Here is a 15,836-nt window from a genome sequence, read left to right on the forward strand (position 1 = left end):
CAGCAAAGGCAGAAAATCAGGATTTTGTTGTCCCTCTTCCCTAAGGTCATCTGTTCATTGAGCACATTGATGATCATAGCAGATGGATGTGTGGATGGGTTTCCAGGGGAAGAATGAATGACAGGAGGATATGGAAGGATGGATGGATGGTGAGTGAGTGGATGGATGGATTGATGTGTAGGTGAATGGATGAATGGATGGATTGGTGGGCAAGTGGATGGATGGATGAATAGATGAACAGGTAGATGGGCAGATGGATAAATACACAGAATAATAAATGGATAGATAGTTGCATATCTTTTTGATGTCAGGACACAGCAATCACCCCAGAAGGCTCTAGGGTGGCAGCAAGAGTTCCTCTGACAGCCAGATGCCAAGCCACATGCCTGAGAGTGGCTCTGTCTGTCACCAGCTACTCTCACTAGGCTGCCACATGCCTGCCTGGAACCTCAGATCCGGAAACCACCCTTGGAGCTGGGCCTGAGCCAGGCCCCACTTACCTTCAACATGGCCCCAGGATGTATGGCTATGTTGCAAGTGAGGGTGGCAGCCATGGGAGTGGGCACCATGTAGACACGGAGGAGGAAGCTGAAGCGTGGGTGACCACTGGGGCTTGGGGACAGCAGGTTCACACAGCTGCCTTTGGCGGCCTGGTCCTGGATGAGTTCCACTTTGTCCACCTCTGATCCCAAATCCAGATAGCAGCTGAGGAGCTGGAGCACAGTCTCAGGGACCACTGGAAGCATGCTCACCTGCATGGGATATAAGAGGGGTGAAGGGTGGTAGGGGCTGTGTGTGTGTGTGCACGCGTGCATGCGTGCACATGCATGAGTGTGTGCATGCCCACACACGTGGACATGTCCACACCTGAGCCAGTAGTAGGGCTTAAACCCAGGGCCTAGGCATTGTCCTTGAGCTTTTTTGCTCAAAGCTGGCGCGCCGCTTGTGCTACAACTCCACTTTGAGCTTTAGAGGTTAATTGGAGATAAGAGTCTCACAGACTTTTCTGCTTGGTCTAGCTTTGACCACGATCCTTAGATCTCAGCCTTCTGAGGAGCTAGGATTCAGGTTCACAAGGAATGCCAGGAGTTAGGGGGAACTGTGGGGTTAGGCTGCCAGGTACCTGCACAAAACCCTGCTGGCCCAGTTCAATGGTGCTGGAGGTCTGGTGAAATTTGGGGCTGAGGTAGAGGTCCATCTGAAAGGAGAGGCTGTCCACGTCGAGGCAGTACACTTTTTTCTGTGGGGGACAGGAAGGAGGCTGGATCAGTCTGGGTGGCACCAGCCAGGAAGGTGAGGGGTGAGGGGCTGGCACTAAGCTGTGGCTCAGAGTTGCTTCATCTTCTTTTATAACACGATAACCCCTCTGTACCTTAATAATAATAATAAAATATATTATTTTTAATAAAATTAGTAAATAAGAACTGCTTGGGTGCTGCCCCTTAGCTTTTTCACTCAAGGCTGGTGTTTTTTTTTGTTTTTTGTTTTTTGTTTTTTTTGTTGGTCGTGGGGCTTGAACTCTGGGCCTGGGCGTTGTCCCTCAGCTCTTCAGCTCAAGGCGAGCGCTCTACCACTTGAGCTACAGCGCCACTTCCGGTTTTCTGGTGGTTTACTGGAGATAGGAGTCTCATGGTCTCTCCTGCCCGGGCTGGCTTTGAACCACGATCCTCAGATCTCAGCCTCCTGAGTAGCTAGGATTACAGGCGTGAGCCACCAGCGCCCCGGCATGGCTGATGTTTTATCACTTGAGCCACACCTCTACTCTGGCATTCTGCTGGTCAATTGGAAATAAGAGTCTCGCCAACTTTTCCTGCCCAGGCTGGCATCAAACCTTGATCCTCAGATCTTAACCCCCTGATGAGTTAAGATTACATATGTGAGCTACTGAAGCCTGGCTTATCAAGAACATCCATGTCTTATTCCAGTGACAGCTCCTATGACCCCTAGGGGATGGGCTCATTTCTTTTTTCTTTCTTTTCTTGCCAGTCCTTGGACTTGAACTCAGGGCCTGGGCACTGTCTTTAAGCCTCTTTGTGTTCAAGGCTAGTGCTCTATCACTTGCCACGGTGCCACTTCTAGCTCTTTCTAAGTAGTTTACTGGAAATTAGAGTCTCACGGACTTTCCTGCCCGGGCTGGCTTTGAATTGTGATCCTCAGATCTCAGCTCGTGGGTAGCTAGGATTATAGGTGTGATGCACCAGAACCTGGCTGGTTTCATATAACACAGTTTACCTCTGGGCCCAGGAGATTAAGTAACTTTCCCAAGGCCAACAGGCAAAAGGAACTAAAATCCTCTGACTTGAAGCTAAGGGCAGAACCCTCAGCAGCATTGTTCCTATTGTATAGGAGGGAAAATTTGCACACTGGCGATTCTGGGTTGGCCAGGGTCTGAGTTTCCTGAAATTGGTTCCCTCTCGGAAAGGCCTCCAGCCCCAACAGGCAGCAGATCTTAGACCAGGAGGGTAGCATAGTGACCGTCCATCTCACCTGCAGTGATAATGAGCCTGTGACCGACAGGAAATTGAGGAATACCTGTGAGAACAAAGTCAAAAAGTGGTCAGATCCAGAAAGGACCCCAGGGAAGGGGAGGGTTGTGTCCCATCTCAACAATGAGATGGGAGCAAGGCGCTAACAGATGGCTACGCCTGGACTGCCACACCCTGTCCCCCAACACCCCTCAGCCTGGAGGCCCTGGGAGGCACCAGGGGGACACTGCTCTCACCTCATTGCTGACCATGTGTTCTGTCACCTTCATGCCACAGAGAGAGTAGGTGCTGCTCAAGACAAAGTGATCACTGCTGTCCTCAGCCTGGCAGCGAGGGTCCCAGAAGGTCAAGCTCATGATGGTGCACTGCATGGTCTGGGTGAGGGGAGGGCGGCATAGTCAGGATGCCCCGAGATCTTTGAGGGGGATCCTCGGCATGGAGGACTCCATCTAGGGGTCCCAAACCCCCACCATTCCTCAGCTCCCTCCTTTTTGTTGGAGTTCATCATCCCATATGATTTTTTTTTTTTTTTTGTCTGTCATAGGGCTTGAACTCTGGGCCTAGGCACTGTCCCTCAGCTCTTCTGGTCAAGACCAGTGCTCTACCATTTGAGCCACAGCGCCACTTCCGGTTTTCTGGTGGTTTATTGGAGGTAAGTGTCTCACGGACTTTCTTGCCCAAGCTGGTTTTGAACTGTGATCCTCAGATCTCAGCTTCCTGAGTAGCTAGGATTATAGGCGTGAGTACCAGCACCCAGCTTTTATTTTTTTATTTATTTATTTTTTTTATGGTACTGGGGTTTGGATTCAGGGCCTCCTGCTCTTAGCTTTTTTGCTCAAGGATAGCACTCTGTCATTTGAGCCACCCCTCCAGTCCAGCATTTTGCTAGTTAATTGCAGATGGAGTCTCCTAGTCTTTTTTTTTTTTTTTTTGCCAGTTCTGGGGCTTGAACTCAGGGCCTGGGCACTGTCCCTGAGCTTCTTTTTGCTCAAGGCTAGCACTCTACCAGTTGAGCCACAGTTCCACTTTGGTAGTTTTTTGGTAGTTTATTAGAGATGAGTCTCATAGACTTTCCTTCCCAGGCTGGCTTTGAACTGCAATACTCAGATCTAAGTCTCCTGAATAGCTACGATTATAGGCATGAGCCACTTTTTTCTATGTAAAAAGGATATAAAAATCAGCTGGGCCAGGTGTCATTGTCTCATGCCTGTAATCCTAGCTACTTGGGAAGCTGAGATCTAAGGATCGTGGTTCAAAGCCAGCCCAAAGCAGGAAAAGTCCATGAGACTCTTATCTCCAGTTAACCACCAAAAGCCAGAAGTAGAGTTGTGGCTCAAGTTGTAGAGCATTAGCTTTGATGGGAAAAAAAAAAAAAAAAAAAAAAAGCTAAGAGACAGTACCCATACCGAGTTCAAGCCCCAGGATCTGCATGCACATATGAAAAAAAAATTAGCCAGGTCAGTGGCTCACACCTATTATCCTAGCTACTCAGGAGGCCGAGAGCTGAGGGTCATGGGTTGAAGCCAGCCCAGGTCCTGTCTAGGCTCTGAGTTCAAGCTCCAAGACTGGCACAAAAAATGAACTAACAAAAACGTCATCAAGCCTCAGCAAAAAAGAGAAATTATAACTCCCACTTAGCCATGTCAATGCTTACTAACCAGAGAATCACCTTAAAAAAAAACAAAAACAAGAATGACCACCATGTTCTACCTCCCATATTGACAAAAGTTTGTTTTTTGGTCTTTGTTTTGCTTTTAATTACAATCTGGAGAAAAGTGGCCAAAGTGCTCTGAAACCACAGTGAAAATTCAAACCTGGTTGCAGGGAAAGCCTGTGGGCAGTCTATTAAAATTTCAGATTTTGATTCTACAATCACACTCATGTGGCAATCTGTCATAAGAAAATAATCCAAGCCGGGCGCTGGTGGCTCACGCCTGTAATCCTAGCTACTCAGGAGGCTGAGATCTGAGGATCACGGTTCAAAGCCAGCCCGGGCAGGAGAGACCGTGAGACTCCTATCTCAAATAAAACCACCAGAAAACCGGAAGTGGCGCTGTAGCTCATGTGGTAGAGCGCTCGCCTTGAGCTGAAGAGCTGAGGGACAGTGCCCAGGCCCAGAGTTCAAGCCCCATGACCGACCAAAAAAAAAAAAGAAAATAATCCAAATTAAAAAAGTTCCAGGCTGGGAAGGCTTAGTGGTAGAGTGCTTGCTTAGCTTGCATGAAGTCCTGAGTTCAATTCCTCAGTACCACATAAATAGAAAAAGCCAAGTGGGGGCTGGGAAGGTGGCTCAGTGGTAGAGTGCTTGCCTTGCATGCATGAGGCCCTGGGTTCGATTCCTCAGCACCACATAAGAAAAAAGCCAGAAGTGGCGCTGTGGCTCAAGTGGTAGAGCACTAGCCTTGAGCTGAAGAGCTGAGGGACAGTGCCCAGGCCCAGAGTTCAGGCCCCACGACCGGACCAAAAAAAAAAACACACACACACACACACACAAAAAAGCCAAGTGGTGCTGTGGCAAGTGGTAGAGCATTAGCCTTGAGTACAGAGAGGCTCAGAGACAGAGCCCAGGCCCTGAGCTCAATCCCCAGGATTGTAAAAAAAAAAAAAAAAAAAAAAAAAAAAAAAATTCCACACACAATGCATTTTATGCATGTTTATATTACAATTTAAATAGTTAACAAGTTAATTATGGCACATCAGTATAATAAAATAGCACATTATTAATAAGTACAAGTGTCAAAAGTTCTAAAACTAGCTGGGCAAGGTGGTTTATACCTATAATCCTAGCTACTCATGGGGCAGAGATTGAGAAGATTGTGGGTTTGGGTCAGCCTAGGCAAAAAGTTTGCAAGATCCTATCTCAGTGGAAAAAAAGTTGGGCTAGGTGGTTTCTGTTTGGGAAGTATAAATAGAATTGTGTCTCTCAATCTGCTCAAGCTGGCTTTGAACTTCGATCCTCTTACCTGTAGTAGCTGGACTGAGCCACCGTGTTAAGTATGCTGGTGTTCCTCACAGAGAACATGAATATTAAACCGAGAGCTCTGGCTGTCCAACATGACTGAATTCTCCAGTGGGAGGTACCATAATCAACTTGCATTGCACATCCTGCTCACATGCCTGGTCTAGGCCCCTCAGATTCTTGGGCTGGTGAAGGGACCTACTGTTCTTGTCTGCCTAAGGTGAGGGACAGGTGTCCTGTTACCTGCAGATGGTCTTTCCTAAGTGCCAGAGTCATGACACCACTGGTACATTTTGGCCGAATCAGGGACAGAAGCAGGTCAGGGTCACATCTGTTTGGCGGGGTGGTCAGGACCGGTGCAGGTGAGGTCTGTGGTTCACCACCTGAGGGCAGCAGAGAGGGGCCAAGAAGACAGTCACTGAGTACTTCCTGTCCCCACAGGTTGCAGATGGGAGACTGAGATTGACCAGTGATCCATTAGGGGTGAGGAGGAAAGGCAGGGACAGGGGCAGGGACTCACTGCAGCTGGGAGCCCGCAGAGAGACAGCACTGGCCAGCGGGAGCTCCACAAAGGAGGCCACAAGGCTGGCATTGAGTTTCCGGGCCTGTCCCACCAGGCCTTGGGGTGTGTCTGGGAGCTCGAAGCCATGGATATTCTTCTTCGAGAAGATCTTGAAGGAGTATTCACCAGTGGTCTGAAGGTGGGGAGAAAGACAGAACAGGGAGCCACAGCTAGACTCAGAGGCCAGGGGATGGTCAGGACTAACACAGGGCAGCCAAGACGTTACCAGCTATCAGTCTCGCTTGTTCTTCCCTCCACACCTGCCTTTCCTCTGCCTGGCCACCCTTGTTCTCTCTACTGGCTTTTCTTTATCCTTCAACTCAACTAAGTGTTCATTTCTGCAGGGATCTTCCTCAATCTGGTAGGCTGGGGGTGGGGGCTCCCCAACCAGTCAAGGAAAGCTTCCTGGAGGAGGTAGGAAAGCCAGGTGATGGATTGAGGTACAGTGCTGGTGCAGAGGACTGTCCTGGGCTCAGTCCTGAGTGCTGGTAAGGCAAGGCAGCATGATAGAGGAAGACAGGGGTTCAGGGAACAGGTGCAAGGCTCACCAAGATCTGCATGTTGTGGTTGGCATCGATAAGCCAAGACACGTAGGGGGGGCCCTGCAGGATGAGGATGGCATCAGGATCTCTAGATGTGCAGTTGAGGTCCACCTTTACCGTCACTGTCCGAGGCCTGCAGTGGACAGACTGCCTGGTCAGGGCACGTGGGATGGGGGATGGGGGGGAAGGGGGGAATGAAGGGATGAACAGGTGGGCTGGGGTGAGCAGGGACTCTGATTTTACTTGGCCTGGGACTGGAGCCGGATGTGGGAATGGCCTGGAGACAGGAGGAGACCACTATGCTGACTCTGAGGGGCGGGGCTATTAGTGGTCTGGTGTCTGATTGGAGTGGGGCCTGGTGCTGGAGGGGGTGGGGAATGAAGAGGTGTGTGTGTGGGTGGGTCTCCTTACTCGGCCTTGGGACCAGGCAGGATCCTTAGGATATGTGCCTCTTTGTGGCCATTCACACCATCCAGGCGGCAGCCCAGGATGGAAACAGGGACCCGTGGCTGCCATTCGAGTGTGCGGCCCATGTCCTGATGGTCTTCAGGCAGACAGAAGTGTGGTAGCTTCTGGGCTGCAAACACAGGGCATTTCAGTCCTCCAAACAGCCCCCACCTGCCCTTCACACAGACCCCACCCCCACCTCCCAGAGCCTCATAGGCTGGAAGCCTAGGAGAACCTGGGTTCAAATCTCTCTTCTACCACTTACCTGCTGGCTGCCCTCGTGAAAGGTCTGGAAGCTCTGTTTCTTCATCTGCCAACAAAGAGTTAATGTAAACCTGGACCCCATGGCACATAGTAGTGGCAACACAAAGTAGGGATGCAGCCCTGCTGTCCCCCCAGGACACCATTCTACTTCAATCTTCCTTACAGCATTTAACCAAACCGGAAAGAATTTCCAAGTGCCTTATGACCAACTTGGCACTTGATAGGTGCACACAAGGTCCCCTTTAAAAAAAATTCTAGTAGCAGAACTGAGGTTTAAACTCAGGCCTCATACTTGCTAGGCACGTGCTATAGCTCCTGAGCCACGCACCCTAGTGCTTTGTTTTTGGTGCTTGTATTGGTGCTTGAACTCAGGACCTCTCATCTCTTTCTTGGCTTTTTCACTCAAGGCTGACACTCTACCACTTGAGCCACATCTCCACTTCTTTTTTTTTTCTGGTTATTCAGAGATGAGTCTTTCAGACTTGTTTGTCCCACCTGGCTGGCTCTGAACTTCAATTCTCAGATATCAACCTTCTGAGTATTTTAGCATTACAGGCATGAGCTACAGGCTCTTGGCAGTTTTATGTTTCTGTTTGTTAAACAGAAACAACCCAAAGTCTAGCATTTCACATGGCTCAATCTGATATTTGATAAAGGAGTAATCACTGCCCCCAAAGGCCACTGACTTGCTGTGTGTGGCCTAGAACACATCACATCCTACCACAGACCCATTGTGTGAGCTTCCATTCCTCCAACTGAACCTGAGCCCGGAGAGGCTGCTTCAGACACTGACCTTGGCCCAGCCGGAGGAGGACGTGGCTGGGGTCCTCTAGAGTTGCGATAGAGGAGATGGGACCCTTTGCAGCTGCCCATTCAAGGATCTGGTTGTTGACAGAGAAGGGTGGCAGCTGTGTGAAGTTGACTCCTGAAGGCTCTTTGAAGATGACCAGGCTGGGATTCTGGGGAGACATAGAGTGCTGAGTCCCTGCCACGTGCAGGAGGTAGTTTGGCTGAGACTGCCAAGGCTGGTGGGTGTGACGTCAGCCCAGACCCCCCCCCCCCCAGCTAGCTCCTCTGCCTCAGCCAGACCATCCCCCTCTCCCTTCCACACATGCCCCTTCACAAGCCCATTGGTCTGGCTCTTGGCCTCTCTCCTGTCCTTGATTCTTCCCCTCAGCTGCCCTCCTAACTTCCCTGTTTGGGTCTGTACCCCAATTCACACTGGGCCTGTCCCCATTCCCTTCTCCCTCTTAGGGGTATCCCCTCGACAAGCGTCTGTGCCTAGTCTGTGAATCCCACTGGTCCTCGTTACTTCCCTGATTTCTGTCTCTGCTTGGTTGTGTGCTCTGTTTCTGGGCTGGGCTGTGGCTGTAACTGACAGCTGCTTTGCCTGGGCAACCTCTCAGGACCCTCCTTTTATAACGAGGAGGCAGGGCTTCCCTGCTTCCCCCAGCTCTGAGCCCCTGCCATAGGACAAAGCCAGTTGGCCTGGATGCAGTTCACGCTTAAAACTTGAGGGAGGGAGGGAGGGAGGGAGTGAGGAGAGAGAGAGAGAGAGAGAGAGAGAGAGAGAGAGAGAGAGAGAGAGAGAGAGAGAGAGAGAGAGAGAGAGGCTTAAAACTTGAGGGAGGGAGGGGAGGGAGGGAGAGAGAGTGAGAGTGTGTGTGTGTGTGTGTGTGTGTGTGTGTGTGTGTGTGTGTGTGTGTGTGTGTGTGTGTGTGTGTGTGTGTGTGTGTGTGTGTGTGTGTGTGTGTGTGTGTGTGTGTGTGTGTGTGTGTGTGTGTGTGTGTGTGTGTGTGTGTGTGTGTGTGTGTGTGTGTGTGCACACACTGGGGCTTGGACTCAGGGCCTCACATTTTCCCTTGGCTTTTTCACTAACGGCTGGCTCTCTACCTCTTGAGCCATTCCTCCACATCTGGCTTTTTGCTGGTGAAAATGAAAGCTAGTATCTCACAGACTTTCCTGCCTGGGCTTGCTTCAAACCACAATCCTTAGATCTCAGCTTCCTGAGTCGTTAGAATGACAAAATTACAGGCATGTGCCACAGGGTTTTATTTTTTTCCTCCATTGTGAGCCACATCAACTACAGAAATTCTTGCAAATTCAAGGAAGTACAAAGAACAAACTAATGTCTCTCCTAGTCCTACCTGCTATGGACATATTGTTAGGCTGCCTCTGAGCCCTTTCCCTTTGTGCTTTTGCATTTTCAGATTAGATGCCTTGTATCTTTTTCATCTACAGTGAAAAGATGAGTCAATGGAATACCAACTGGGTCCAACTGCCCCCTGGACAGATGGGCAAACAGACTATGCAGAGCCAACCAAGGTTGCACATCAGCCCGACTCCCACCTCCCCATCCGGACTCCTTTGTCCTAGGTTCTGCTACCCTCTGGGTGCTTTGTCGGGGGCCTGGCCCACAGGAAGGGACGGCAGGGGGCTGAATGCCCAGTACACTCACATAGGCCAAGTGCAGTGGGATTCCTGGTGCCTGGAGCTGTAGTAAGGTACTCTTGTTCACGACGAGAACCAGAAACACCTCTCGACGCTGGCTGCCATTGTGCTTGGATGCCTGGAGAGTTAGCTCGAGCTGTGCCACCTCCTGGGGAAGCAACCAGGAGACACACACCAGTTACACATGCATAGGTCAGGCCACCAGACAGATGATTCTCCCTGTTCCCCTCTGTCACCTAGTACCTGTGCACAGAGCAGTGCCTGGACCTCCAGACATGCCCAGAAAATAGATAAACACATGCTGAATAAGTGAACAGTCAATCGAGAAAAGCCAGGTGCTGGTTGCTCACACTTACTCAGGAGGCTGAGATCTGATTATCCCAGTTCAAAGCCAGCCCAGGCAGGTAAATTTCTTACCTCCAATGAACCACTACAAAAACCAGAAGTGGGCGCTGGGAAGGTGGCTCAGTGGTAGAGCGCTTGCCTTGCATGCCTGAGGCCCTGGGTTCGATTCCCCAGCACCACATAAGCAAAAAGAAAAAAGCCGGAAGTGGTGCTATGGCTCAAGTGGTAGAGCGCTAGCCTTGAGCTAAAGAGCTGAGGGACAGCGCCCAGGCCCAGAGTTCAGGCCCCAGGACCGGACCCAAAAAAAAACAAAAAACAAAAAAACCCAGAAGTGGAGCTGTGGTTTGAGGGTAAAGTTAGCCTTGAGTAAAAAGTTCAGGCATAGCACCCAGGCCCTAAGTTCAAGGCGCAGGACTGGTAAGAAGAAGACAAAGGAAGAAGATGGAAGAAAGATAGGAGGAGGAAGAGAAGGAAGGAAGGAAGGGAGGGAGGGAGGGAGGGAGGGAGGGAGGGAGGGAGGGGGAGGGAGATGATGATGACAACTGGGACAAGACGGACCTTCATCCAATGTTCAAAATCTTTGTGTGTGTGTGTGTGTGTGCGCGCACGCGCGCGTGGGCACATGCGCTAGTACTAGGGCTTAAACTTGGGCTGGCCACTGTCCCTTAGCTTTTTCACTGAAGAATGGCACTTTACCACTTAAACCACAGCTTAACTCCCAGGTTTTTGGTGTGTAACTGGAGATAGTAATCTCATGGACCTTCCTGCTCAGGCTGGCTTTGAAACATGGATCTCAGCCTCCTGGGTAGTTAGGATTACAGATGCTTAGCTAAGATATTCTCTCTCCCTCTCTCCCTCTCCCTCTCCCTCTCCCTCTCCCTCTCCCTCTCCCTCTCCCTCTCCCTCTCTCTTCCCTACTGTCTCTCCTTCCATCCTTCTCTCCTTTTTTCTTTTCTTCATAGGGCTAGCCCCAGCTAGTCTTGAACTTGAGATCATTCCACCTCAGCTGGGATGCCAGACACTGACTCATCACTTCTGGCAAATTTGTTGTTTCTTGAGTATCTGCTGTATGCTGGGTCTATGAACATCTATCTATACAACGGATAGTGCCCTATGCCCGGAATTAGTGACCTTCCTTCCCCATTGTCCTCTGGGTGTCCCTGGAGACCACTCTGCTTCCAGCCCTCACGTGGCATCCACATTTGTTCTCCTGAGGGCTGAGAGTACAGTTCAGCACTACAGCATGTGCTTAGCATACAGGAGACTTCTAGTTTGGCCTATTTTAAATTACTAAAATAGCTTCGTGCTGATAGCTCATGCTTATAATCCTAGCTATTCAGGAGGCTGAGATCTGAGGATCACAGATCAAAGCCAACCCAAGTAGAAAAGTTCATGAGAGTCTATGTCCAATTAGCTAATAAAAAGCTGGAAGTCATTCAAGTGATAGAGTTCTAACCTTGAGCAGAAAAGCTCAAACCACAGTACTGGCATTCACATATGCAAACACAGGCATACAAAAGAGTGGTCTCTGCTTTGCTTTAAGACTTTCTGAGCCTAGGGTATGAATAAGCAGGTGAGCACAGAGACTGACCCAGCTCAGTGCCTTGGAAGCCACAGAACAAAGACAAATGCTTTCTTCAAACAGATGCCAGCTCCAGCCCCTGCCCTGGCAGCTCTCAAAGGCCGGCAGCCAAACTGCCAGCCCAGACGTCTCCTCTGTCTCCTCTGAACTATGACACAGGAGAAGCTATTTCCAATGGACATAGCAGTGGAAAGTTTTTGCATTGGGCTTCTAATCATCTCCTTGCCTCTTCCTGGAGCGATGTCACAAAGCCAAAGACAGTTTTTAGTCCCTGGAAAAATCCGCTCAGAAATATTTCCATTACTCAATAATGACACCCTAAGTCCTCTCAGTGAGCAAGAGCTTTATTTAAGACAACAAAAAAAGAGCAAACAATAGCATCTCATTTTTAGTCCTTTTCTTTTTTTGTGCTAGTCCTGGGACTTGAACTAAGGGCCTGGGTACTGTCTCTGAGCTTTTTTTTGCTCAATGCTAGCCCTTTGCCATTTGACCCACAGATTTGTTGCCAGCTTTCTGGTGGTTAATCGGAGATATGTCTCATGGACTTTCCTACCCAAGCTAACATTAAATCTTGATCCTCAGATCTCAGCCTCCTAAGGAGCTAGGATTACAGGCATGAACCACCAGTGCCCATCCAGAACTAACAATTCAGTTCATAGTTGTGATTGCTACTTGAAACTGAGCAAAGCAAAGCACAACTCACTTGAGTGGTATGGAGAACCAGAGCAGGCTCACTGTGCTTGCCCTGACCACATTACGAGTTATTCACTCCAACAATGGAATCTGGTTGTACAATTCTGTATATATACAAAACCCATTCAACTGTCCTCTGTGAATGGGTGAATTTCATCTTAGTAAAGCAGTTGAAAAAACAACTACCTATCAGTCATTTCTCACCATTCAATCTCATTCATGCCTGGCCCTGTCCTGAGCATGTAGCCGCGCCAGCTAACCAAAGCAAGAGACAGGCATTCTTCCATTTCACAGGTAGGTATGTAGAGGTATAGGGAGGAAGCTGCTGAGAGCTAAGGGTGAGTGCCAAAGTCAGGAGCACAGAGCACATGAGCCAGAGGTTGACCACTGGACAGCTCTACCCAGGACTGTCTTCCTTCTCAATCCTACTTCTGGGTTCTCCCCACCCCTCTCCAGCACCATCTCTGTCCTTACTAAAGGAGAGAACTTCAAGTGCATATAGGGGAAAGTAGACAGGCCCCATACTTTGGCAGACTGAAACCAAGAAACTATCATTGGATGTAGAAATATGGCTCAAATGGTAGACCAGCCAGCCTCTAATAAAAAAAAAAGCTAATGGAGAATGTGAGGCCTGAGTTTAAGCCCCAGGACCAGCACAAACAAAACCATGTATATGCCATTTAATATTTGCTGGATGCAGATGGCTCACAACTTTAATCCTAGCTCCTCAGGAGGCTGAGATCTGAGGACTGAGGTTCAAAGCCAGACTGGGCAGGAAAGTCCATGAGATCCTTCATCTCTAATTAACCACCAAAAAGTGGGAAGTGGAGCTATGGCTCAAGTGGTAGAGAACCAGCCTTGAGTGAAAAAACCAAGTTTGAAAGCCAGAGTTTAAACCCTAGTGTACACACACACACACACACACACACACACACACACACACACACACACACACACACACACACACACACACACACACACACACACACACACACACACACACACACACACACACACACACACACACACACACACACACACACACACACACCATCAACCCTAATATACATACACACACACACTCCATCATCATCAACCTCCCTGGACCTCCATGGCTGCAGCAGGCAGAAGCACAGCCCTGAGCAGACAGGAAAAAGCCCTGGTGCATCACTCCTGCTGCTGTCCCTCTGCGTCTCACTTTCCCCGTTTGTGAAATGGGGCGAATACAGGGCTAGGCACAAATTCCAGGCAGGTTTCTGGGTATAAGTAGAAAATCTTAGGGGTCAGGACACAAACATGACAGAACTCTCAGCTCTTTTCCCAAAACTCATAAACCAAACTCTCAATGATCATGAAATCCTTTCCAGTGGAGTTGGGCAATGTTGGGTGCTGAAGCCCCATGTGGGGCAGCCACCAGCTAGGATGGCACAGAAAGTGAGCAGTGTGGACACTCGAGGAGGTTGGAACATGGGGTGCTCAGATTCTCTGAGCCCTTATGCCTAGCTGAAGGCCTACTCATTACAGTAAAACCTAGGCAGGGTTTCCACAGCAAACATTTCCCTCCCACCGTCCTGACTCACACACACACACACACACTGACTTCCTTCTTCCCTCCCCCCCCCCCCCCACGACAAAGAAAGGGGCCTGCCTGTCCCCAGCCCGGGCTCCTAGGGGCCTGCCTGCCCCCAGCCCAGGCTCCTAGTCTTCCGGATGGGCTCCTGGAGATTCTGGGACCCAGCCAGGACAAGGCAGACTAGCCAGCCCCTTGCCCCCATCCCTGCCAGCTTGAGCCTGTCCCAGCCCCTTCCCCGAGCCACAGGGTGGGAAATCCAGTTTCTATTTTTGTGCCAGTGTCCCACAGATGCCATTGTTGGGGCAGAGGTTGGTGGCGGGAAGGGGGGATTTCAGTGAGGAGGTCCTAAGTGCTCATAGCCACTTATAGAAAGTTGCTTCCAGCAATTCTTCTAGAAGTGGGGCCTTGGGGTTGCCTGCAGCCCCCGCCCTCCCAAGGCCTGCCCAGAGGCGGCCCTCCATCCTTCCACCCTGCAGTCTCAGTACATACAAGAAGGGTCAGGATGGGAAGACAAACCCAAGTTCAAACGCAGGGTCAACCAGTAGCCTGTGACCCTGGATGATCACTCATCCCTAGGCCTCAGTTTTCTGATCTAGAAAATGGGGCGAACAATACAACCACTTTACCTGCTTATGAGGATCCACTTTATGTGTGTGTATTATATATATACAAATATATATGCATATATTTACATATATTTATATATTCATATATATTTTCTCCTCCCTCCTTTTCTTCCTCCTGTTACTCATCTACCCATCTGTCTGTTTATCCATCCATCATCCTTCTCCTATCCATTTTCAAGCTGACTCCTCAGAGCTGGAAACTGGGGAGATGGTGAGAGACAGATGTGAGCCCCAGCTTAGGCTGTGTGACCCTGGTCTCGCCCCTTCCTCAAGCCCGGCTCTCATTTAGAAGGTTTGGGACCAGAAAGTAGAACTGCTCCAGCCACCGCCTTCTCTCTATCCTGCTTTCAAGGCAGCAGCCAGGGAGCTCGAGTGTCCACATGTGGACAGCCCAGCCCAGATGCCCAAGCTCTGCCACACCTACTCCCAGGACGACAGACTCTACCACCCACCCTTAGATCGAAAGGAGCCATACAGGCCAGGTAGTGCCCCCTCTTGAGTCTGGAAGAAGAAAAGAGCCCCAGGCAGCCTGGAGAGGAGGCTGGACACCATGTGGGCAATGCATTCAGCGGTACTGGACATCCATCCCAAGTGGAGAGGTGAGGCTCCAGCTGAGCATGCTCCTTCAGCCCTGAGAGGGCCAGACAGAGGTCACCAATTCTGGGCCCAGGGCAGGAACCCTTGCCTGGGTCTGAGGGCCACACTGCCTTCGACAGCCTCTCTCAGCCTCCCAGGACAGTCTCGGGGAGGCGAGGAGCCTCCACGGCTCACTGACTGCCTCTGCAGCCCTCCCTCCCTCTGGCCAGCCAGGAGTCAGTCAGTGCTAGGACCTGGCCAGCTCTTCTGCTTAGGGGTTGGTAGGGTTTCATGGGTTTCCTGAGTTTGCCCAGGAATGGGGATGAATCAACAGCTGACCCAGCCTGGCTGCTGGGGTTTGTTAAGAAGACAGGAGACCTGTGTCGTCGTCGTCATCGTTGTCGTCGGTTTGACGGGAATTGCTGAGACATCAGGCCGGTTTCCTGTTTCTGAAGATCAGGATGTGACCTCGGGCCCCCTCCTGGAATCCAGGCTCCGGCCTGCCCTTCAAAGACTCAGCATGATAAAACCCCTGCCCAGCAGCCCCTGACCTGTGTGCCTGCTGACCACCTCATAACAGCCGTGCGCGTGTGCGCGCGCACACACACACACACATACACACATATACACACACACACTGCTTCCATGGGGATTTTGGTGACTACCACCCACAGGAAATCGGTAAGTGCTGAGGCCATACAGGGATGGATGGGAAAGCCATCTCTCTGTG

The 15,836-nt window shown here is 50.3% G+C and overlaps 1 protein-coding gene across 2 annotated transcripts in view; it reads right to left on the reverse strand.

The window, feature by feature from the left end:
• The window catches only part of Eng (endoglin), a 31,360-nt gene that overhangs the window by 2,402 nt on the left and 13,122 nt on the right, over positions 1–15,836 (reverse strand). For both annotated transcript variants that reach the window (XM_070014235.1, XM_070014244.1), the window contains exons 3-13: positions 9,719–9,859; positions 8,054–8,219; positions 7,262–7,306; positions 6,961–7,126; positions 6,556–6,682; positions 5,966–6,140; positions 5,689–5,828; positions 2,723–2,860; positions 2,488–2,532; positions 1,124–1,240; positions 501–752 (exon numbers count right to left, since the gene is read on the reverse strand). In XM_070014235.1, coding sequence (XP_069870336.1) covers positions 501–752; positions 1,124–1,240; positions 2,488–2,532; positions 2,723–2,860; positions 5,689–5,828; positions 5,966–6,140; positions 6,556–6,682; positions 6,961–7,126; positions 7,262–7,306; positions 8,054–8,219; positions 9,719–9,859 — 1,512 coding nt within the window. The remainder of the gene's footprint in view (positions 1–500; positions 753–1,123; positions 1,241–2,487; positions 2,533–2,722; positions 2,861–5,688; positions 5,829–5,965; positions 6,141–6,555; positions 6,683–6,960; positions 7,127–7,261; positions 7,307–8,053; positions 8,220–9,718; positions 9,860–15,836) is intronic.

The sequence above is a fragment of the Dipodomys merriami genome, unplaced genomic scaffold (genome assembly GCF_024711535.1).
Source record: "Dipodomys merriami isolate MVZ:Mamm:240054 unplaced genomic scaffold, mDipMer1.0.p SCAF_11, whole genome shotgun sequence".
In the NCBI taxonomy this organism is placed as follows: domain Eukaryota; kingdom Metazoa; phylum Chordata; class Mammalia; order Rodentia; family Heteromyidae; genus Dipodomys; species Dipodomys merriami.